This window comes from Hyaena hyaena, unplaced genomic scaffold (genome assembly GCF_003009895.1).
Source record: "Hyaena hyaena isolate Hyena2069 unplaced genomic scaffold, ASM300989v1 scaffold_1087, whole genome shotgun sequence".
Classification (NCBI taxonomy): Eukaryota; Metazoa; Chordata; class Mammalia; order Carnivora; family Hyaenidae; genus Hyaena; species Hyaena hyaena.
The window spans coordinates 318312-341449 of NW_024081700.1; the positions used below are offsets into that span (position 1 = coordinate 318312).

General features: G+C 42.4%; 1 protein-coding gene across 4 annotated transcripts in view; it reads right to left on the minus strand.

The window, feature by feature from the left end:
• The window catches only part of DIP2A (disco interacting protein 2 homolog A), a 111161-nt gene that overhangs the window by 82966 nt on the left and 5057 nt on the right, over positions 1 to 23138 (minus strand). The window contains exon 1 of one of the 4 annotated variants that reach the window (XM_039222144.1): positions 15901 to 15931. The exons of the other annotated variants lie outside the window; for them this stretch is intronic. Within the exon in view, the coding sequence (XP_039078075.1) occupies positions 15901 to 15916 (16 nt within the window). The 5' untranslated portion in view covers positions 15917 to 15931. Of the gene's footprint in view, positions 1 to 15900; positions 15932 to 23138 lie in introns of those variants that run through there. 4 annotated transcript variants of the gene reach the window in all.

A 23138-nucleotide genomic window follows, 5' to 3' on the forward strand; every position in this document is an offset into this window, starting at 1 on the left:
TAGATTTTATACATATTTTGTTTTATACTTGAACTATTTAACTTGGGGGGTGCTAATGTAAATGGTATTGTTTTTTGTCTTGCTTTTTTAATGTTTATTTTTGAGAAAGAGAGAACGCAAGTGAAGGAGGGGCAGAGAGAGGGAGATACAGAAGCTGAAGCAGGGTCCAGGCTTCAAGCTGTCAGCACAGAGCCCAACATGGGGCTTGAACCCACAAACCCTCAGATCATGACCTGAACTGAAGTTGGATGCTTAACCGCTTAAGCCACCTAGGCACACCTTATTTCAAATTCCACTTGTTCAGTGACATTATATAGGAAAGTCATGGACTTTCACATACTGACCTTGTATCATGAACCTTTCTACAACTGCCTATTACTTCCAGGGTTTTACTTGGTGGGAGAGGGGGAAGCTTGTTAATTCTTTTGGATTTTTTTAAAATTTTCCCCTTAAAAATATTTTTTAAGATTTTATTTTTAAGAAATCTCTATACCCAGAGGGTGGGGCTGAAACTCACAACCCTGAAATCAAGAGTTGAATGCTCCATTGACTGAGCCAACCAGGCACCCTTCCATGCTCTACATAGACAACCATGTTATCTATGAATGATAGTTTTTTTTTCCCTTCCCAATCTGTATACCTTTTATTTCCTTTTCTTATTGCATTAGCTAGAACTTCCACTACAATGTTGAAAAGGATAGGTGAGGGGAGTCATCCTTTCCTTATATCTGTTCTTACAGAGAAAGCTTTGAGCTCCTCCCCATTATGTATGATGTTAGCTGTGTGTGTGTCTAAGTTTTTTAAGTTTGTTTATTGATTGATTGATTGATTGATTGACAGAGAAAGAGAGAGAGAGAATGTGAGCAGGCAGAGAGGCAGAGAGAAGGAAAGAGAGAATCCCAGGCAGGCTCTGCACTGTCAGGGCAGAGCCTGACACAGGGCTCCAATTCACCATGAACCATGAAATCTTGACTTGAGCCAAAATCAAGACGTGGATGCTAAAGCAACTGAGCCACCCAGGCACCCCAGCTGAGGGGTTTTTATTGATATTCTGCTTTATCAAGCAAGGAAGTCCCCCTCTATTCCTAGTTCACTCAGTTTTTATCATGAATAAGCGCTGGGTTTTGCCAAATGCGTTTTCTTTTCTTTTTTTTTTTTAATATTTTTTTAAATTTACTTCTAGGAGAGAGAGAGACAGCATGAGCAGGGGAGGGTCAGAGAGGGAGGGAGACACAGACTCCGAAATTGGCTCCAGGCTCTGAGCTGGCAGTCAGCACAGAGCCCGACGCGGGGCTCGAACCCACAAACCGCGAGATCATGACCTAAGCGAAAATCGGAAGCTCAACCGACTAAGCCACCCAGGCGCCCCTAAATGCGTTTTCTGCATCTTTGTATGAACCCAATTACCTCTACTCAGCTATCACCACTGTTATAATTTTTTTCTTGCGAGGGGAACTTTTAAGATCTGCTCTCTTAGCAACTTCCAAATGCCACCAAGTGATTTTCTTTCTTTAGCCTGTTACTGTGATGGATTCCATTAACTGATTTTCAAATGCTGAGCCAGGCTTGCAGACCTGGAATACATCTTGCTTGGTTATAGTATATAATTCTTTTTATACATTGCTGGATTCAATTTGCTACTATTTTGAGGACCTTTGCATCTACATTCGTGAAAGATATTGGTCTGTAATTTTATCTTGCAATGTCTTTGTCTGGTTTTGGTATTAGGATAATGTAGGCCTCACAGAATGAAGTATTCCCTCTGCTTCCATTCTATGAAACATACTGTGGAGAACTGTTCTTATCCCTTCCTTAAGTGTTTGGTAGAATTCCCCAAAGAAGACAGCTGGGCCCAGTGCTTTCTATCTTGAAAGATGATTATTTTATTATTTTTTTAAAATTTACATCCAAGTTAGTTAGCATATAGTGCAATAATGATTTCAGGAGTAGAATCCAGAAAGGTGATTAACTATTGATTCAATTTCTTTTTTTAATATTTTTATTTAATGTTTATTTATTTCAGAGACATACACAGAGTGTGAGCAAGGGAGGAGCAGAGAAGGAGACATGGAATGTGAAGCAGGATCCAGGCTCTGAGCTGTCAGCACAGAGCCTGACACGGGGCTCAAACCCAAGATCATGACCTGAGAGGAAGTTGGACATTTAACCAACAGAGCCACACAGGTGCCCTGATTCAATTTATTAGATATAGGCCTATTCAGATTGGCTATTTCTTCTTGTGTGAGTTTGGCAAACTGTATCTTTCAAGGAACTGGTTCTTCTCATCCAGGCTATCAAATTCAGGGGAACAGAGTTGTTCATAGTATTCCTTTATTACCCTTTTAATGTCAAAGGTTGGGTATGATTTCCTTTCATTTCTGACATTAGTAATTTGTGTCCTTTTTAAAATTTTTTTTGAAGTTTATATATTTATTTTGAGAGAGACAGAGACAGTGCAAGTAGGGGAGGGGCAGAGAAAAGAGAGACAGAGAATCCCAAGAAGGCTCCACACTGCCAGCACAGAGCTGGATGCAGGGCTCAAACCCACGAAACCATGAGATCATGACCTGAGCTGAAACTAAGAGTCGGATGCTTAACCAACTAAGTCACCGAAGCGCCCCATGTGTCCTCTCTTTTTTGATTAGTCTAGTTAAAGACCTATTAATTTTACTGATTACAAAGAACCAGCTTTTCTACTGATTTCTGGGTTTGGGTTCATTTATTTCTGCTCTAATTATCTTTTATTCTATTTTAGTTTTTATTTAATTTGCTATTCCTTTTGTAGTTTCCTAAGGAGGAAACTTGAGTTATTCATTTTTGAAAGTGAGATATAATTGACATGCAACATTACATTAAAGCTTCAGGTGTACAACTTGATTTGATATTTGTATATATTGTGAAATGAATACAATTAACTCTAGTCAGCCATCATCACAGTTACAATTTTTTTCTTGTGGGGAGAACTTTTAAGATCTGCTCTCTTAGCAACCTCCAAATACCACCCCTTTATCATTATGTAATCCCTTTATCCCTAACAACTTTTCTTGCTTTAAAGAAGTCTGCTGTCTGAAATCAACACAGCTATTTCTGCTTTCTTTTGATTGGTGTTAGCACAACATGTTTTCCTCTACCCATTTACTTTTAATATACATGTCTTTAAATTGAGTGTCCTGTATAATTGGTATGATTATAGCCATTCTGAAAATCTGTTCTTTTAATTGTGGATTTAGACCATTGGCTTTCAATGTGATTACTGACATACAGTTAAACCTTGAACAACACAGGTTTGAACTGTGCAGGCCCAACTATATGCAATTTTTAAAAATAAATATAATACTGAACTATAAATGTACTTCTCTTATGATCAGCATTTTCTTTTCTCTAGCTTACTTTATTATAATAATACAGTATATAATATACATAAGATACAAAATATGTGTTAATTGACTGTTTATGTTATTGGTAAGGCTTCTGGTCAACAGTGAACTATTAGAAGTTAAGTTTTGGGGGATTCAAGTTACACTTGAATTTTGGCTGATTTTGGCTGTGCAGGAGGCCAGGACCTAATCTCCAAACTCTTCAAGGTTAGTTAGATTAATATCTACCTTACTTGCTACTATTTTCTATTTGTTGTCCTTGTTCTTTGTTTTTATTTTTGTCTTTCACTCTTTTTCTGCCTTTTGTGGTTTTAACTGGGCATTCTATACGATTCTATTTTCTCTTCTTTGTTAGTATATCAGTTATACTTCTTTTTTATTTAAAAAGTAGTTGACCTTAAGTTTGCAATATACATTTACAGCTAATCCAAGTCCACTCTTAAATAACATTATACCACTTCACAGGTGGTTTGAGTTTCTTATAACAAAATAATCCTAATTCCATCCTCTCATCTCTTATATTATTGCTGTCATTCATTTCACTTGTAAGGACACATAAGCACGCACGCACACACGCACGCACACACACACACACACACACAGATACAAACTTAAGCATATGTAACTGACATACAATGCTGGTATTATTAATTTGAACAAACTGTTACCTGTTAGATTAAGAAAAATAAAATTTTTATTTTATCTTTATTCATTCTTCAATGCTCATCCTTTCTTTATGTAGAACCAAGTTTCTGACCTATATTATTTTCCTTCTCTCTAAACTTTTTCAAACATTCTTTGCAAGATGGGTTTACACAAAACAAATTCTTTCAATTTTGTCTGAGAAAATTTTTATTACCTTCTTCACTTTTGAAGGATAATTTCATGGGATACAAAATTCTAGGTTAGTGGGGTTTTTTTTCTCTCAAAACTTTAAACAATTCATTCCACCCTCTTCTTGCTTGCATGGTTTCTGGGAAGTGAGATGTAATTCTTATCTTAGTTCCTCTGTAGGTCAAGGTGTCTTTTTTTCTCTAGTTTCTTTCAGGATTCTTTATCTTTGATTTTCTGTAGTTTGAAACTCACATGCCTAGGTGTACTTTCTTGGGCATTTAGCCTGCTCAGTATGCTCTAAGCTTCCTGGATCTGTGGGTTAATGTCTGACACCAATTTGGGAAAATTGTTAGTTATTATTGTTTCAATTATTTCTTCTCTTCTCTCTTTCTTCTGTATTCTCACCACACGTATATTATATGTGGTTGTCCCCATAATCCCTGAATATTCTGTTCTGTGTTTCAGTCTTTGCTCTTCTTGCTTTTTGGTCTTCGCGGATTCTATTGATATATCTTCTAACTCAAGAAACTCTTTCCTTAGCTTTGTCCTGTCTATTGATAAGCCCATCAAAGGCATTCTTCATATCTGCTATAGTGTTTCTGATCTCAAGCATTTATTTTTGGTTCTTTCTTAGGACTTCTGTCTCTCTGCTTACATTGCCCATCTGTTCTTGCACGCTGTCTACCTTATCCAATAGAGCTCATAGATATGATTTATTAATTATTGTGGTAAGTTCCTGATTTGATGATTCCAATATCCCTGTCTGTTTCTGATGCCATCTCTGTCCCTTCAAATTGTGTTGCCTTTTGTTTGGGATGCCTTGTTATTTTTTCTTGATAGCCTGACATGATGTACTGGATAAAAGAACTGCTGTAAGTAGGCCTTACTAAATGTGGTGGTGAGATGGGGGCAAAGGGAAGTATCCTACTGTCCTATGATTAGGTCCCAGTCTTTTAGTGAGTCTGTGCTGCTGGACTAAGCTTCACAAAATTTCTCGGTGGGAAACTGGTCAAGCTCCTGGAGGTAAATTTTGCAATGTTGTGTGGCCTCCCTTACGAATGAGTCTCCCTGGAGATTTTAACTCTCAAGAGTTGTCCACACCAGGCCTCCAGCACTAGTTCCCATCATGGCTTCTGCTCACCGAGGCTCTGCCCTGGCGATCCGACTCCCTGTACTCACCCGTCTGCCTCTCCAATCTTGGAGGCTGTGATTCGCCCTTTATCTTCCCCTCTCTTACAGATCCAAGAAAAGTTGCAGATTTTTCAATCTGTTCAGCTTTTTAGCTGTTGTCAAGATTGAATGGCAACTTTCAAGCTTCTTACATATGAAGAAACCAGAGGGTTTTCAACTTATGAATTCAATTTGTTATAGGACTATTCAGGTTATTTGCTTCCTTTTGGATGCGTTTTGGTAGGCAGTCTGTGGTTTTCAAGAAATTGTACACTTCATCTACGTTGGCTGAATATGTGTAGGGCTGTTAATAAGATTCCTTTATTATCCTTTTAATGTCTGTGGGGTCTATAGTAGTATCCCTTCCCCCTTTCCATCTTGTTATAGGTAATTTGTGTCTTCTCTATTTTTGGAGGTTTATCAATTTTGTCATCCTTTTAAAGAACTAGGTTTTGGTTTCATTGATTTTCTCTATTGTTTTTCTGATTTTCTCTATTGTTTTTCAATTTCACTGATTTCTGCTCTTATCGTTTTCCTTCTATTAGGGAAATTCAAACTAAAACCATGATGAGATACCACGCTGCACCTATTAGAATGACTAAAATAAAAAATACTAATGGTATCAAGTGCTGACAAGGATGTGGAACAATAGAACTATTATATATGGTATGTAAATGGTATAGCCACTCTGGAATACAGTTTGGAAGCTTTTTATAAAGTTAAACATACACTCAACATAGGACCCAGCAATTCCACTCTTAGCTATCTACCCTAGAGAAATAAAAACATTTATGTTCATACAAAAACCTGTACACAGGAATAAGCTTTATTCCTAATCACCCAAAACTGGAAACAGCCCAATTGTCAAATGAATGGATAAACGGACCATGGTATAACCATAGCAAGTAATATCACTCTGTAATAAAAAGGAACAGACTGTTGATATACACAAAAATGTAGATGGATCTCAAAGATAATATGCTAAGTGAAAGAGGCCAGTATCAACAGGTTACATACTGTATGACATTCTTCAACAGACAAAACCCACAAGGATAAAGAGCAGATTAGTGGTTACCAAGCACTAAGGGTGGAAAGGAGTGACTGAAAAGGGACAGCATGAGGCATATCTGGGCGTGATGGAGCTGTTCTGTATCCTGATTATCGTGGTGGTTGACTTGAATCTGTATGTGTGTTAAGATTCACAGAACTGTACATGAAAAGAAAAAAAAATCTACTTGGCTGTATGCTAATTAAAAATAAAAAACAAACAAATACATGTGTGTCATAGAAAGGGCTGCAGGGATGGAAGGGATGGCGAGACAAGCAAGGGGCGCCCCCACTAGAGCCTTCCGCAGGTACCTACCTGTAGGGTAGGCAAAGAGAGAAGTCACTGATTACAAATCAGAGCTCCAAAGTCTGAGAGGAAGATCTGACATAAAAAAGTGCTTCAGGCAGGCAGGAGCAGGGCAATCCAACACAGACCAAGTGTGGCTGAGGACGGACAGCCCTCCAGGGCAGGACACAATAGGCAGGAGCCCCAGGGCCCAGGCAGAATCCAATCTGGTCCAACCAGCCCTTGAGTAGGTTGCCTTGACCACCTCAAGTTCAGCACCAACCAGAGATCAGATGCTCACCAGAGACCTTGGACCTAAGTGAGGTAGACAGAGTTCATTCCTACAGAAAGGGTATTGGCCTCTACTGTGTCCCCAAAGAAGGGGTCCAAGAGTCCACTGTGGCCCAGTCTGGGCCATACATGCCTACTCAAGCTCCCAAGGCGGGGTGTCTGTGCTATCACAGCTGTGCATGTTCACAACTGCTGCTGGACTGGACAGGACCTGCTGGAGTTGACCAAAAGGAGGAAGGCAAAGAAGCAACAGAAAGAGGGGTGGAGGCACAGGGCTCCACACCTGACCACTGCAGATCTTCCAGACAGACCTCTACAGGGACAACCAGGCAAGCCGGAGCCTGTGACACAGGACAAGAGGTAGAGAAAACCTGTTAGACAATCTGAAGATTAATATTGTGCTTGCTGGTACCATGTGTTGGTTAAGAGTGGTTCCTGAACTCAATATAAGCAGATGGGGATTTCACTTTGCAAGTCTTAAAAGCTTCCCTAAACAACAGTCTTAAATATACAGATCTGATGCACAAGAGCAGTACACAGAGTTCAAGTTATTTATGGTCAATGTTGAAAAGCATTCATTAAATGTGCTTCCAGAGTAGGGTTGGAATATCTTATTCTCTCGTATATGATTAAAAACAAACTTTCCAGGTGTTGTTTAATAAATATTATTTCCTTTTCTCTCCATAAAGTTTTTAATAAACTATGGAAAATATATTGATTAAACTAAAAATATATATATATTTACACATATATTTACATTTAGACACACACACGAATTCCATTTATGGCAATGGCAGACAGGAGGCTCAGACCAACGTTCCCAATGGAAACAACTAGAAAGACTGCATTAAAAAATGTTTTTTAAAACTGTTTGAAGATACCAGAGAACTAACAAAGAAGTGAAGAACTAGAGGCAAATTCTTCCCCTGGAGGGGTCTGAAAATTCAAAAAGTACCAACCAAGTAGCTGAGCTAAATGGAGCTTTGACGGATTCAAGGAAGTAAGCACTCACCAAGGAGGAGAAGGCCCACGAACATTCTCAGTTGTTTGAGATTTGGAGGGACCACAGTCTTGGGTATGAACTAGAAATACAGTAGCCTTCACACAGATAAGAGCTAGTTTCAAATCATTCTCTCCATACGTGGATTAAGGTGATCTTGGACTGTATGCACCCCAAACCCATCCATGTGCCAAAAGCAAAAGTAAACCTTTTATGGAGAAACACAGAAACATCTAGAGTCACGAGTCATTGCTACACCTACAGCGTCTGGCCTATAGACAATAGGAAGCTATGACTTGCAAGCCACGAAAACCAATAGATAATAGGAAGATACAGACAAGGAAGCCACATAATGGAGCTTTAAAACAACCATGATCAATATGTTCAAGGAATTAAAAAGCAAGATTGTGTTAAAAAAAAAAAAGTAAATTCTACGCCTGAAAAATACTGTATCTCAAATCCAGGAATAAATTTCACAAAAGATATATAAGACCACTAAAGAGAAACTAAAAGCACTATTAAGGTAAAGTTTAAAAAACCTGAAGAAAAGCACGTTTGTGAATCTGGGGACTCAATACTGTAAAGATGTCATTTCTGTCCAAGTAGATCCTTAGAGTCTGAGTAACCATAATTAAAACACTTGCAGGGTGTGTGTGTGTGTGTGTGTGTGTGTGTGTGTAGAAATAGACAAGATGATGCTAAAACGTACACGGAAAATGCAAAGGGCCAAGATTGGTAAATCAAACTTGAAAAATAAAAAGGGCAGACTGTCTCAGACACAAAGACTTACCATTAAGCTACGGTACAGAGTGGAGGAAGGCTAAAATGGAGAAGGAGGGCAACAGAGCAGCAATCAGTCAAAAGCACTAGGGAAAAGATGGCCTTTTCCACAAATATGCTTGCTGGGTCAACTGAATATCCACACGAAACAGAAATGAAATGACTCTTTTCTCACAAAACTCAACTCCAGGTGGATTATGAATCTAAATGTGAAAGATCAATACAGCTCTTAAAAATAATACAAAAAATGTCTTCATGACCATGAGATAGGGAAAGAACTCTTAAATATGACACAAAAATTACTAACCATAAAGGAAAAAACAAATGACCTCCAGTATAATTCACAAAGAGGTAACATGGAACAAATAGAAAAAGAAAACATCCTCTCCCCTACGTATGTCGCACACCTTGAGGTGAGTGGATTCATTACCGAAGCGGCTATAACAAATTACCACAAACTTGGTGGTGGCTTAAAAAAAATGTATTCACTCACAGTTCTGGAAGTCAGAAGTCCAAAATCAGTTTTACTGAGCCCAAATCAAGGTGACACAAGAGGCACATGACCTCTGAAGACTCTAGGAGAGAATCCATTCCCTGACTCTTCCAGCATGACTGCCAGCATGCCCTGACTTGGGGCCGCCTCACTCCAATCTCTGCCTTGATACCCACCTGCCTCTCTCTTCTAAAGACACTTTTGATGGCATGTCAATTCCATCCAAAAAAAAAAAAAAATCCAGGTAACTCATCTCAACATCCTCAAGTTCATCATATCTGCAAAGACTCTTTGTCCAAATATGGTAATGTTCATGGGTTCCAAGGATTAGGATGTGATGGGGGGGGGGGGAGAGGGCACCAATAAATGCATTACAACGAGTGACCAATAAAAAATATATGTGAACTTTTAAAACTGCTATGCTCTTAGGAAGAAGAACACATGTACTTCCTTGAGTCGCTTTGGGAAGGGCAAACATCTCCAGGCCAACAATGCCAGATTTACCCTAACAAAGTGGCCATGCATATGAACTATGCCTGTGGTCTACCAGGAGTACCTCAACCCACAGAATAAAAGAGAACCCGTGGCCAGAATAGGCCGATAGTGAGATTCATAGCACACCTGCCTTGACCCACCCTGAATCCAGTTACTCCACTACTGAGCCCACTTCGATTCCTATAATTGTCTGCCGGGAGCCACCATTTGGGCCTGGTCAGGTCTGAAGGCACCCTCCATTTCCCTCTTTTCCTGAGTTTTCTCCATGCTGGTTCGTGTCTGAGCTCCTAGGCTGAGGCCTTGAGGCCTCCTCAGGGACCTTTCTCCATGTAAACTATGGGGCGACGCCAGTGCCAATGTCCAGACAGTACATCCTCCATTTCTTTCAAAAATACACTCAGGACTGCATGGTAAATGGTGGATATGTGTCATTAAACATATGTCACAACCCACAGGATACACAACACCAAAAGGAAAATCAGGGAGCCTGGGTGATGGTGGCAGCGTACGTCCACTGATAGAACAAGCACGCTCTGGTGGGGCCGTCACAGCAGGGCAGGCTGTCACTGTGTGGGGCACAAGGAGCGTGTGGGATTCTGTACTTCCCACTCAGTTTCCCTGTGAACCCAAAACTGCTCTAAAAATAGTTCACTAACTTAAAAAATATATACTCGGGAAAAAATTGACATGCCATGGTATGATCATATAATGCCAGAAAGCAGTTAGTTAGACTGAGTCGGTTACCTGTATTAACATAATCATTACCATAATTCTAAAAACATAATGTTGAGATTAAAAGCAAGTTTCAGAAGGACTCATATAGATTATTTAAAACATGCAAAACAGCACCATAGATTGCTTAAGGGTATATGGAAATACAGTCAAATAAAACACCAAGTGCAGGAGAGAAGCCAGGGGAAGGGGAATGGAATGAGCATGAGTGTGGCTTCCATTCCCTCTTAATGGTTCTTTGTAAAAGATCTGAATCTAGGACAAAACCTTCATTGTTTGAAAAACCAGGCAGCGGGTACATGGGCGTGTATACCATGATTCTCTCAACCTTTCTGTATGTTTGAAATACTGCAAAATTAGAAAGAAAATTAAATAAGTGGTCATCCACACTCAAGAGTCTCTCTTCAAAGGCCTTCAGACTGGATCTTGTAGCTGGCCAGGTTACTCTTCCCATGGGTCAGGGTCCTCGCTCCATATAAGTGTCTGCCATATACTCTCTCCAGTCCTCAACAGCTTATTTAAATTATCTCATTTAGCTGAACATGCATCTAGGACAATTAAGTAGACAGACAGCAATATCACAGAGAAGGATAACGAGATTCTTCCATAATATGGCTCTTGCTTAACAAGTCTGTATGACATAAATGTATAAACAGACAATAACTCTTGTAAAAACAGCAGACGGGGCACCTGGCTGGCTCACCTGGTGAAGTACCCAACTCTTGACCTCAGGGTCACGAGTTCAAACCCCACATTGGGTGTAGAGATTACTTTAGGAAAAAAAAAAAAAGAAAAAGAACATAAGATTCACTCGGACCACTGTTTTTAAAAAATTAAAAATAAAAATAAAAACAGACATTTAATGCAAGAATGCTTTCAAACATTATTAGGTGAGATAAAGTCACACTACAGTGTGTACTTGTACACACTGTACAAGTGTGATACTTGTACACGCGTGATCATGATCAGGGTTAGAATATTACTCCTGCAGCTGGAAGGGTAAGTAAGCGCTGCCCACTCCGCTGTTTTCTGACTTCTCAGCTGCACACCTTCTACTCAGGTGAGATCTCCAGAGGAGTCTAAGTGGAGAGTCTGCTCTGCCTGAGGCTGGGTTTGGGGGCTGGGGGCTCAGGCGCACCCTCCCACCCCCATACAGCTGGTAGCCCTCCTAAAGGGAGGGCAGATTCCGGAACAGCCCTGAAAACTACACGCTCTCTACACCACCACCTCCCATGACTGCCCCTCCCCCAGCTCAGTTCCAAGGGCACACTGTTCATCTGTTACTGCTCTGCCTCATTCCTATCTTCCCTACCCAGATGGTGCTCGCTGTTCTGATCTACCTTTCTGACTTTCCAGAATCTAGACTGCTATCCATTTCTTTTTCTTTTTTAAAATTTCTGCCATTTCAATGAGATTTGGGAGAGGAGAGTTATCACTACCTGATAGTGTTCATGAGCATCAACCCAGGACATCTCCATTCCCACAAATGCTTCCTATGTTGAAGCCCTTTCCTGCTTTCACCACACAGATGCCCACGCTCCTGTCCTTCCTGCCCCTGCTATGGCAGCTTCTTCAGTTTCCCCGGTGGCCTCCTGTCTCTGCCTTTCCTTTATGGGTTTGGATTCCTCAGGGTTTTGTCCTAGGGCCTCTCTGCACAATTCAGTTCTCCCTACAGGGTCATCGTATTCATTTTGATCATGATTTACTGCCAATGACTTCCAAATTTCTATTTCTAGACAAGACTTTCTAGAAAGTACCAGTCCCACGCATCCAAATGCCCCCCGGTCACCCCAGTCTCCAAAGGTATGAAGGACATGTTCTTTCTGAGTTCTGTTCTTTGTGAACAGCTCCATCGTCTCTCTGTCACCCATTCGGGAAACTCAGAAGTCTCCCTAGATTCCTCTCTGATGTCCACTTCTTCACACGGAAACCTGTGGATTCCATTTCAGACCATTCCCTCCATTCCACAGCCCGTCAGCTCGTGCTCTCTAGATCACTGCAGTGTGCTCTGTAATTGTTCTGCTCCCGATTTCTTCCTCCACCAACCCACTCTCTACACGCTGCCAGAAAACATTCTCTATCACCAAGTGAGAAAAGGAGGAAACACAGAAAGACAGAGACAAAGAAAGGTCACACAGGAATATTCCAATTGCTGCTTAATGCCTTTAAAAACAAACAAACAAACAAACAACTACTCCCGACTCTACCATCAGTTAGAGAAGACCCACTTAAAATAAAGCACCTAAGGCCAACCCCTTAGCCCTTTTTAAAGGGCTTTTAAGATTTAAGAAAATTGGCTATCTGACTTTAAGGTTTCATGGGCTCTTGAAAGCACACATGTATCATATTTTAATCATTCTCATTTTCTCCCCATTGTCAAGTCCAGGGGTAGAAAACTGTTTACTCATTTTTAATAGAATGTCTTCAGCAGAGCATACACATTGCTGTGCTGTCCCAGCAGGCACTGAGGCTGTGTAAACTGCTGCTGTTCCAGCACTGAAACCTCTGTCCACACTGCCATGTGCGGCCACCACAGTCACACATTACTTCTCGGTACCTGAGGACCCTACTCTATCCCAGCGGTCGGTCTGTCTATCCCCACATAACTCAGTACTCATGTTTACTTATTTACTGCCATAGTTTTAAAGCTTTTATTTATTTATTTATTTATTTGTTTATTAATTTAATTTAATTTGGGGGAGAGAGAGAGAGAGAGAGAGATAAAGAAAGAGAGAGAAAGCAGGGGAGGGGAGAGAGTGAACAAGAGAGAGAATCCCAAGCTTGAATTCACGGGCCATGGGATTATGACCTGAGCTGAAATCTAAAGTTGGTCACTCAACTGCTCAACCAACTGAGCCACTCAGGTGCCTCTACTGCCACAGTTTTAAAATTAATCTTGGTTACCTCACAGAGAATGAGCTTTACCTTTGTTCTTTTTATTTTTCTCTAATTTTTTTTACATGTTTATTTTTGAGAGACAGAGCACAAGCAGGGGAGGGGCAGACAGAGAGGGAGACACAGAATCAGAAGCAGACTCCAGGCTCTGAGCTGTCAGCACAGAGCCCGACACGGGGCTCGAACCCACAGACTGTGAGATCATGACCTGAGCCGAAGTTAGACGCTTAACTGACTGAGCCACCCAGGTGCCCCATGTTCTTTTCTTCTCACTTGAAAAATGTCTCAACTCTACTGGACAGTTTACCTTTTTATAAACTCTAGGGTCAGACGATATATAGACAAATTCAGGGACAATAAACATACTTGAAATAATGAGGGTCCTTCTCTACCCAAAAACATGGTATGATACTCTCCACTCTTCTATTTCTGGTCGGCTAAACATCCTCAGTAATATTGTGAATTTCCAAATTACAGCTGGCACATCTTTTGTTGGGCATTCCTGGGCACCACATTATTTAGCTGCTATTGTGAAAGGGTGGGGTTTTTCCAGCTGATTCCTTCAAATCAGTTACTCGTGGTGTGGAGGCACGTTACTGATTCCCTGGGGTGGTACTGGAACCAGCACCTTGGGGGCCTCATTAATTCTGAAGCTTCACCAATTCTCTGGAACTGTTTTGTGTAAGTTTACAAATAGCTTGGTCTCCTCCTTACCAATTGTAATATTAGTAGATGTTTAAATAAATAGATCTTTATTATATTCCTAAATTTATGGGAGTATTTTAAAAATTTAAGTTAAAAAAATTTTTTTTTGAGAGAGAACGCACAAGGGGTGGGGGGAGAGACAGAAAGAGAGGAAGCCAGAGGATCCAAAGCAGGCTCTATGCTGACAGCAGACAGCCTGATGCAGGGCTCAAACCCATGGGCACTGAGATCATGACCTGAGCTGACGATCTTGAGGTCCGTGGATTTGAGCCCCACATCAGGTTCTGTGCTGACAGCTCAGAGCCTGGAGCCTGCTCTGATTTCTGTGTCTCCCTCTCTCTTGGCCCTTCCCCTGCTTGCACTCTCTTTCTCTCAAAAATAAATAAACATTAAAAAATTTTAAATTTTAATTAATTAAAGGTATATTAAATTGACTTTTCAGTTTCCCAGCTCCACTAGCTGGGAATTAAACACATTTGAAGTGTTTAATTGACACGTGCGACTAGTGGCTACCACAGTGGTAGTAGTTACAGTGGTTGCAGCACAAAACATTTCCGTCACCACGGAAAATTCTAGAGCTGACAGGTGCCTATCTTAGTCTTGCTCACCTAACATATTCATAACACCCACCTGGCTGCAGGAAGCATTTGAGTTTCTTTCAACACTGGTCAAGATTTCAGAGAGCCCAGTCCAGGTTCCTTACCGGGATGAATAAATCCTCCCATAAGCTAAACCTCTGCCTCTCCCAACTTGCCCTCTCTACCCATCTGCCTGGGGAGCATGGTCTGGAAGTCCTCCAGCCCATCAGCTTTGGCTCATCTTCCTTTGTCCAGTATGTTGTTCCCTGTCCTCCTACACCCTCTGCATACATGCTTTCAAAATAAAAAGCTGGAGGTCTTGGGTGGTTCAGTAGGTTAAGCATCCAACTCCCAGGTCATGATCCCAGGGTCGTGGGATTGAGCCCCACGTCAGGCTCCCCACTCAGCATAGAGCCTGCTTGAGATCTCCTCTCTCTCCCCACTCTCTCTCCCCAGCTTGTGTTCTCTCTTAAAAAAAAAAAAAAAAAGCTGTAAGAAACTTTGTTTCCCCTATCAGCCCGGCTCGCCCGGTACAGGAGAGCCACCCTCAAATGAGCCCCATACTCATATTACAACACTGCCACTGTTCATGTGTCTTTACTCCCTCACGAGGTCATGAGCATCTGGGCACTCAGTCTGTTGAATGCTGCTGAATGACAGGATGACACGCAGAGTCAGCTTGGTGGCCAGAACAAAACAGCACAGCCTGAGTGGCTTAATCAGCAAAAATGGACTTGAGCATCATTCTGAAGGCTGGAAGTGTGAGCTCAGGGGACTGGCAGGTTTGGTTCTTCTCGCCTCGGCCTGCAGACGGCCGCCTTCTCACGGGTCCTCAGGAGGCCTCTTCTCTGTGTGCAGGCGCTGCTGGTGTCCCTCCTCTGGTATGGACCCCAGTCCTGCTGTGCCAGGCCCACCCTGTGACCTCATTTAACCTTAATCACCTCCTTAGACACCTTGTCTCCAGATACTGTCACAAGGGGGTGCTGGGCTTGAACACAGGAGTCTGGACAGACACAATTTAGTCCATACACCAAGATTACTTAATAATGAGGCCAGAATATCTCATTTCTAAAACCTTTATCTCTAAATGGTCCTAATTTTAGTATTCCCTGGAAAGGGGTAATCCTTAGTCTCCATCTTCAGAGAAAACCGAGGGAAGAAACAAGCCCAGGAGTTACGTAGGAACCTTCTACGATATGCTTTTTGGAGTTACTTACCTGGTTTAACAAGCATGAGTGTGTCCTTTCACATTTCAGATACTCAATTTAAAGGTATTTTATCAAAGATCTTGGAGAAAAAGTTCTGAAATCTGAAAAGAAATAAAAGATCTTTCTCTGCCATTTCCAAAATGGTAATCTCAAGCCACAAACAGTTGGTGTAAAGTGAAGGAACGGGCTTTCTATTCTTTCTTTAAAGCTGAACAACACAAAGCCAAAGTCTGAAAGGAAACCCCTGCATGATTACTGTCCCCCGGTGATTATCTGAGGTCCTGCCTCAAAAATGCAGGAAAGCTTAAAAACAGAAGCTATTCATTTCCTGTGTGAAAAAGGAAGATGGACTTTGGGTACATCACTCAAAGTGATAATCAATAAATGACAGAAGCAACTATTTTTAGGTTTACTGATTACACAGGTTTTTTTTGCCATGGACTATATAATTTCCTAGTCTTTTTAATACACAAGTGCAGTATCAGAAATGTTAGATAATCTTTTCTACAAAGATTGATCCACAAAGAGTATGTTAGTTTTACTCAGAAGCAAGCTCCTTGCAAACAAAATGCTATAGCAAGAGTTAGTTTTATTATTATTATTGTTGTTGTTGTTGTTAGAGAGAGAGCGTGAGCAGGGGAGAGGGGCAGTGAGAGAGAGAGAATCCCAAGCAGGCCCCATGCTCAGCGCAGAGCCCAATGAGGGGCTTGATCTGAAGACCCTGGGATCATGACCTGAGCCAAAATCAAGAGTCTAACGCTCAGTTAAGTGAGCTACTCAGATGCCCCTATTATTTTTAAGTAATCTGTACACCCAACATGGGGCTCAAAATCATAACCCAAAGATTAAGAGCAGTATGCTCCACTACCTGAGCCAGCCAGGCATCCCGGCAAGAATTAGTTTTAAGGGATTTACTAGCAGGGACACCTGGGCGGCTTAGTTGATTGAGCACCTGACTCTCTTTTTTTTTTTTTTAAATATTTTTTATTTATTTCTAGGGGGGAGAGAGAGAGAGAGAGACAGCGTGAGCAGGGGAGGGTCAGAGAGAGAGAGAGAGACACAGACTCTGAAACTGGCTCCAGGCTCTGAGCTGGCAGTCAGCACAGGGCCCGACGCGGGGCTCGAACCCACGAACAGCGAGATCATGACCTAAGCGAAAGTCGGACGCTTAACCGACTCAGCCACCCAGGTGCCCCGAGCACCTGACTCTTGATCGAGGCTCAGGTCATGATCTCATAGTTTGTGAGATTGAGCCCCGCGGCAGGGTCCAAGTTGACAGTGTGGAGCTTGCTTGGGATTTTCTCTCCCTCTCTCTGCCCCTCCCCCACTCACGAGCAGGCACACATGCTCTCTTGCTCTCTCTTATAATAAATGAACTTAAAAAAAGAAGATATACTAGCAGAGCAGAACTTCATTTTGTTCTTACCCTTTCTTCAGCTAGGTCATGGTACAGTAACCAAATACTTGGTATGAATCTGTTCTTTTTTTTTTTTTTACATTTATTTATTTTTGAGAGACAGAGTGGAGACAGAGCGCAAGCGGGAGAGGGGCAGAGAGAGAAGGAGACACAGAATCAGCGGCAGGCTCCAGGCTCCAAGCAAGCGTTCAGCACAGAGCCCGATGTGGGGCTGGAACCCAACAACCATGAGATCATGACCTGAGCCAGTCAGATGCTCAATCAACTGAGCCACCCAGGTGCCCCTATTATTATTATTTTTTAAACATTTATTCATTTTTGAGAGACAGAAAGAGACAGAGTGCAAGTGAGGGAGGGACAGAGAGAGGGAGACACAGAATGTGAAGCAGGCTCCAGGCTCTGGGCCATCAGCACAGAGCCTGACACGGGGCTCGACCCCATGCACCGTGAGATCATGACCTGAGCTGAAGTTGGACGCTCAACCGACTAAGCCACCCAAGAGCCCTTGTTTTTATTCTAAATAAATGTTGCATATCATATCAGGCAAAATAACACGTTAAAAGATGAAATAAAAATATATTTTCAAAAATTACAACTCTTTTCTTACCTTTTAACTAAAATAATGGGCCACTCAATCTAGACCCTGATGACGAGATGGGCATGGCAGCCACATGCTGGCTAACATTCACTGGGGATACACGACATGAAATGTGGGTGCTGACTATGGGGCATGGGCTGTCACTGCTCCCCGAGGCTCACGTTTCCAAGGGGAAACTTCACCAGGCAGAGACTCTTCATTCTCACATACCAGGGCCCCCACTCCAGTCTCTTTTCAAACTTCTAGGTCCTAGATGCATATTTACCCCACTTCATGAGACTTAAGGTCTAAGAAGAGAAGGGGCTAAACGACCAACAGCAGCTCCTCAGAGAGCACGAGCCAGACCCCCACACGCGCCACACCTCAGCAGAAGGCCTGCCCTGGGGAGCAGGGCCATGCGGCCCTCCCCAAGAAGGGTGCCCTCGAGGTGCCAACAAGTGCCTTGTGTGACAATAGCACAGGCAGCTGGCCAAGAAAGGGTCCCACTCCAGACCCGGCCAGCACCAAGCAGGACGGCAATGCCACTCTCTTCAAGGTCCTTGTGACGACTGAGTGGGGGAGACAAACTTGGGACAACATCCTGAGGAAGAATCTCCTTACAGTAAGTGCTCCGTTGCTAACGTCACGTGAGGGAGGTCAGTTTTCAGTCTTCACTAGAACTAGCTTTTAATCAGCAGCCAGGAATCAGGTTTGCACAAACACCCATAAACTAGCAGGGAAGGTGTTCCAGCAGCAGACATCAAACCTGTGATCTTCACAGTACCTGACACATGAATGAAACACGTCCTGTCCGCATCAGCGAACGCACACCTCAAAGTCATCCTGAAACAGCGAAACTGTCAAGCCAAGCGGCTGGCGTCACCGTCATCACGGTGAACGCACTCAGCCCAGTTCTTCCTTGAATAAATGAGCAAGTGTGCTTTCCAGTCACCCTTCTCTTCCCCATTGCGCCACCGTGCGTGCGGGCAGCACCTCAAACCAAAGCCTAGTGGTCACGTCTTGACTCCTGCCGCCCTCCCCCCCAGCACTCAGCCCGTCAGCCCATTCCTTCCATTGCTCCTTCAAGCCCAGCGGCTCCTCGCCTCCAACAGCTACCATTTCTCACCCAGCAGCACCTGCCTCCCCAGTGATCTGAACCTGGTTCACTCTTGCCTCCCTGAAATCCATTCCTGACAAAGCAGCTAGTGAGTCTTCGAGGACAGAAACTGCCAAAGCAGCAGAAGTGCCAGGGGCCCCTCATCACACTTAAAATAGAAACCAGTAGATCCGCCAGGTCTGGCCCAGGCTCAGGCGGCCTTTTGGGCGTGTCTCCTACAACTCGCCCATCTTCTCATCACCCACCCGGCTGGGATGCTCCCTCCCCAGTCACAGGGAGGCACCTGCGCAGAGGTGTTTTCTGGCCACTGGTCTAACACCACTTCCCCAAGTCCCAGTTGTTGCCTTTCTTTACAGCAGAGCCTGGATTTATGTAGGTCAGTGGACATGGATGACACATCAGCAGTTCCGGTGCCAGGGACATAGAGGACAGCGAGGTGGGTTCGGCCCCAGCTCTCATGAAGTATCATGAAGGGCCACTAAACCACAGTCAGCCACAGGCAAGAGGGTCCTGAGAAGAATGAATAGATCAATTCAATACACACTGACCAACAACTATGTGACAGGCACAATCGCAAAGTACAGACCATTGATAAGGGAGACAGACACACAAACCAACACCACCAGACCCTGGGTCTAAACCAAAGAGCTCCTACGGCAGTTTAGGGCCTCTGAGAAGCAGATGCTAAGACAGGACAGACATGCAAGAGACTTACAGACAGACTTACAGACAGATTTACGCGGGAAGTGCAGGTGAAGGAGGCAGTCAGAGGCAGCAGGAAAGTTGTCTGACAAGATGCAGGTGGACCCTTTGCAGAGGAGAGAGGAAAGGAAGGCAGAGTGGGCAGAAAAAGTCTTAGACTCCACGGAGCTCTAAGAAAGTTTCAGGCCAGCGTGGAATCCTTGAGCCAAAGTCCCAGCAGGAGCCTCAGGGGCTCAGGAAGGAGCCTGCTTTTGTATTCCTGCAATGGAAGTGTGGCCTCAGCATGAAGCTGGTGTGGACCCACAACCCAGAGGCGAGGCCATAGGTGGACATGGCCACCATGGGGCCCAGAACAACCTATTAGATTGCACTTGAGACTTGAGCTTCACATCAGTGGGGATTCCACTGGTAGTTTCTTCCTGGCAGTTTAGGCAACAAAGACCAAATTCTGGTTCTGTGGCTCCCTGAGGCACAGGTCTGTCCTGTTGACGGATGGCTTCACTAAATATGAAAAGCTGTTGCCAAAAAGCTAAGTATTCAGTCAACCACAGATGATTCTTGATTTCAAATTGAAAATAAGAGTGGGGCGCCTGGGTGGCTCAGTCAGTTAAGCGTCCGACTTCAGCTCAGGTCATGATCTCGCCGTCTAGGAGTTCGAGGCCTACATCAGGCTCTGTGCTGACAGCTCAGAACCTATAGCCTGCTTCAGTTTCTGTGTCTCCCTCTCTCTCTGTCCCTCCCCATCTCATGCTCTGTCTCTCTCTCTCTCTCTCTCTCAAAAATAAATAAAAGAAAATAATAAAAGAAAATAGAAAATAGTAGGGCACCTAGGTGGCTCAGTCAGTTGAGGATATGACTCTTGGTTTGGGCTCAGGTCTAAGGCCCCCATTGGGTTCTGTGCTGGGTGTGGAGTCTGATTCTCTTTCTCTCTCTCTCTCTCTCTCTCTCTCTGCCCCTCCCTCTGCCCTCTCCCACTGACATCCTCTCTCTCAAAAAAGAAAAAAGAAAGTAAAGCCAAACAAAACTGAAAACAGGGGTACCTGCCTGGCTTTGTCGGTGGAGCATGTGAATCTTGATCTCAGGGTCATGAGTTCTAGCCCCATGTTGGGTGTGGAGCCTACTTAAAATAAAAAAATGAAATAAAACTGAAAATAAATACCATGTGTAGTTTTTACTCTTTTATTAATTAAATAATCATTCATTAAAACACCTAACTATGCTAGGTGCTGAAGACGTAAAGATGAACAGATCAAAACCTCCTCCTGAAGTGTTTCCTATGAAGTAGCAAAGAAAAACAAGCAAACAAATACAACAGTGTGATAAATCCTACAAGAGAAACACAATGAATGCTAAGGGGACACAGAAGAGCAGGCACCTAACTGAAGAAGGGTGGGTGGTATTTCTTAGAGGAAGGCAGAACTTCAAAGAGAAAAGTGAAGTTTAAATTTAAGTCCTAAAACAAAGGCAGGAATTCAATAGTATAGAATAGCTGGCAGTGAAATGTGCAAAGTTTTAGGATATTAAAACTGAAATCATAGTATTGATATTCTTTTTAAAATGTATAAATAAATCAGGGGTGCCTGGGTGGCTCAGTTGGTTACGTGTCCAACTGTGGCTCAGGTCATGATCTCATGGTTCGTGGGTTTGAGCCCTACGTCGGGCTCTGTGCTGACAGCTCAGAGCCTGGAGCTGCTTCCGATTCTGTGTCTCCTCTTCTCGCTGCCTCTCCCTCAGTCGCACTCCATCTCACTCTCTCAAAAATAATTAAATGTGAAAAAAGAATTTTTTAATGTATAAATCAAAATTCTCTAAGAAAAAAATTTATACGTGTATATATATTTTTAATGTTTATTCATTTTTGAGAGAGAGAGACAGACAGACAGACAGCAAGCTGAGGAGGGGCAAAAAGAGAAGGAGACACAGCATCTGAAGCAGGCTCTAGGCTCTGAGCTGTCAGCACAGAGCCTGACGAGGGATCAAACCCACAAGCCATAAATAAGACCATGACCTGAGCTGAAGCTGGATGCCCAACCAGCTGAGCCACCCAGGCGACCCAAGGGAAAAAAAAATTGTAAAGAGACAACTGTGCTAGGATGATTCACTACAAAAGAAAAAAACTCTAAAGGAAATATTCTTGAATCATGTAAAGTGGGACATACAAGCTATAATTTTTAGAGTAAAAATTTTTAAGTACTATTTTTAGAGATTTTCAAACATGTTCTATAAATTGAAACATCTGAATGATTTTACATATATAAACAGAAATCCTTCTTATACCAGGCAAAAGCTAAAAAATATGTTACAAAAAGTATAAAGAAAAATATAATGACATCTAGTATTTCCTTAAAAACTCTGTTAGAGTTGCATGGACTGGCACTGCTCAAAGGATTTAGGCTCAGGACCCCTTCACACTCTTAAAAATTAGTGAGGACCCGGAGAGTTTTTGTTTGTATGTATTATATTGATCAACATTTACCATATTAGAAATTAAAATGGTAAAAATTTTTAAACATTTAATTCACTGAAATTTTTTATAATAAACTATGTTAACATAAACATATTTTTAATAAAAAGTAATAGATTTCCAAAGCCAAAAACATTCAATGAGTACAGGTATTGTTTTACTTTTACAAATCCCTTCAGTATCCTGGCTTCATAGAAAACAGTTGGATAAATTCTCTTATCTGTGTCAGCATTCAATCTTGTTGCAGTATGTGGCTTCATCTGAAGTCAAATCCCGACACACACACACACACACACACACACACACACACACACACGTTGGAAAGGGAAGGGTGCTTCAGTACCCTTTTGAGATCATTGTGGACATTCTTCTTCGATACCACACCAACAAAACCAGGCAAGTGGTAGTTTCCCACTGAATAGTTGCAATGCAGAGTCCAAAACCATATCGATGAACTTTTCGTACTGTTACGTTACAACCCAATGGTCTATAGTTTGGATGGATCTTTTACCCATGCACACATGTGTAACATGATACGCTGATATTTAGAAAATACTGGCCCAGGGCTCCTGGGTGGCTCAGTCAGTTGAGTGACTTTGGCTCAAGTGATGATCTCACAGTTCCTGGATCCAAGCCCCCCACTGGGCTCAACGCCGTCAGCCTGTCAGCACAGAGCCCGCTTCAGATCCTCTACCCCCCTCTCTGTACCCCTACCCTGCTTGTGTCTCTCAAAAATAAACAAACATCGAAAAAAGGAAATACTGGTTCACAGAATTATGTAGATCCTCCTAATGTTGACACATTTCATTATATAATATCAAATACATTAATACTGCCATTGATCTCATCAAAAAGTATTTAATGTAATGGGAAGTTGTCATGCTCATGGTACAGATAAGTTTTATAAAATTTAGTATCATTGACCATAAATTCTGGCAGCTGTTCTCTTTCATTTATGTTCCAGAAAATG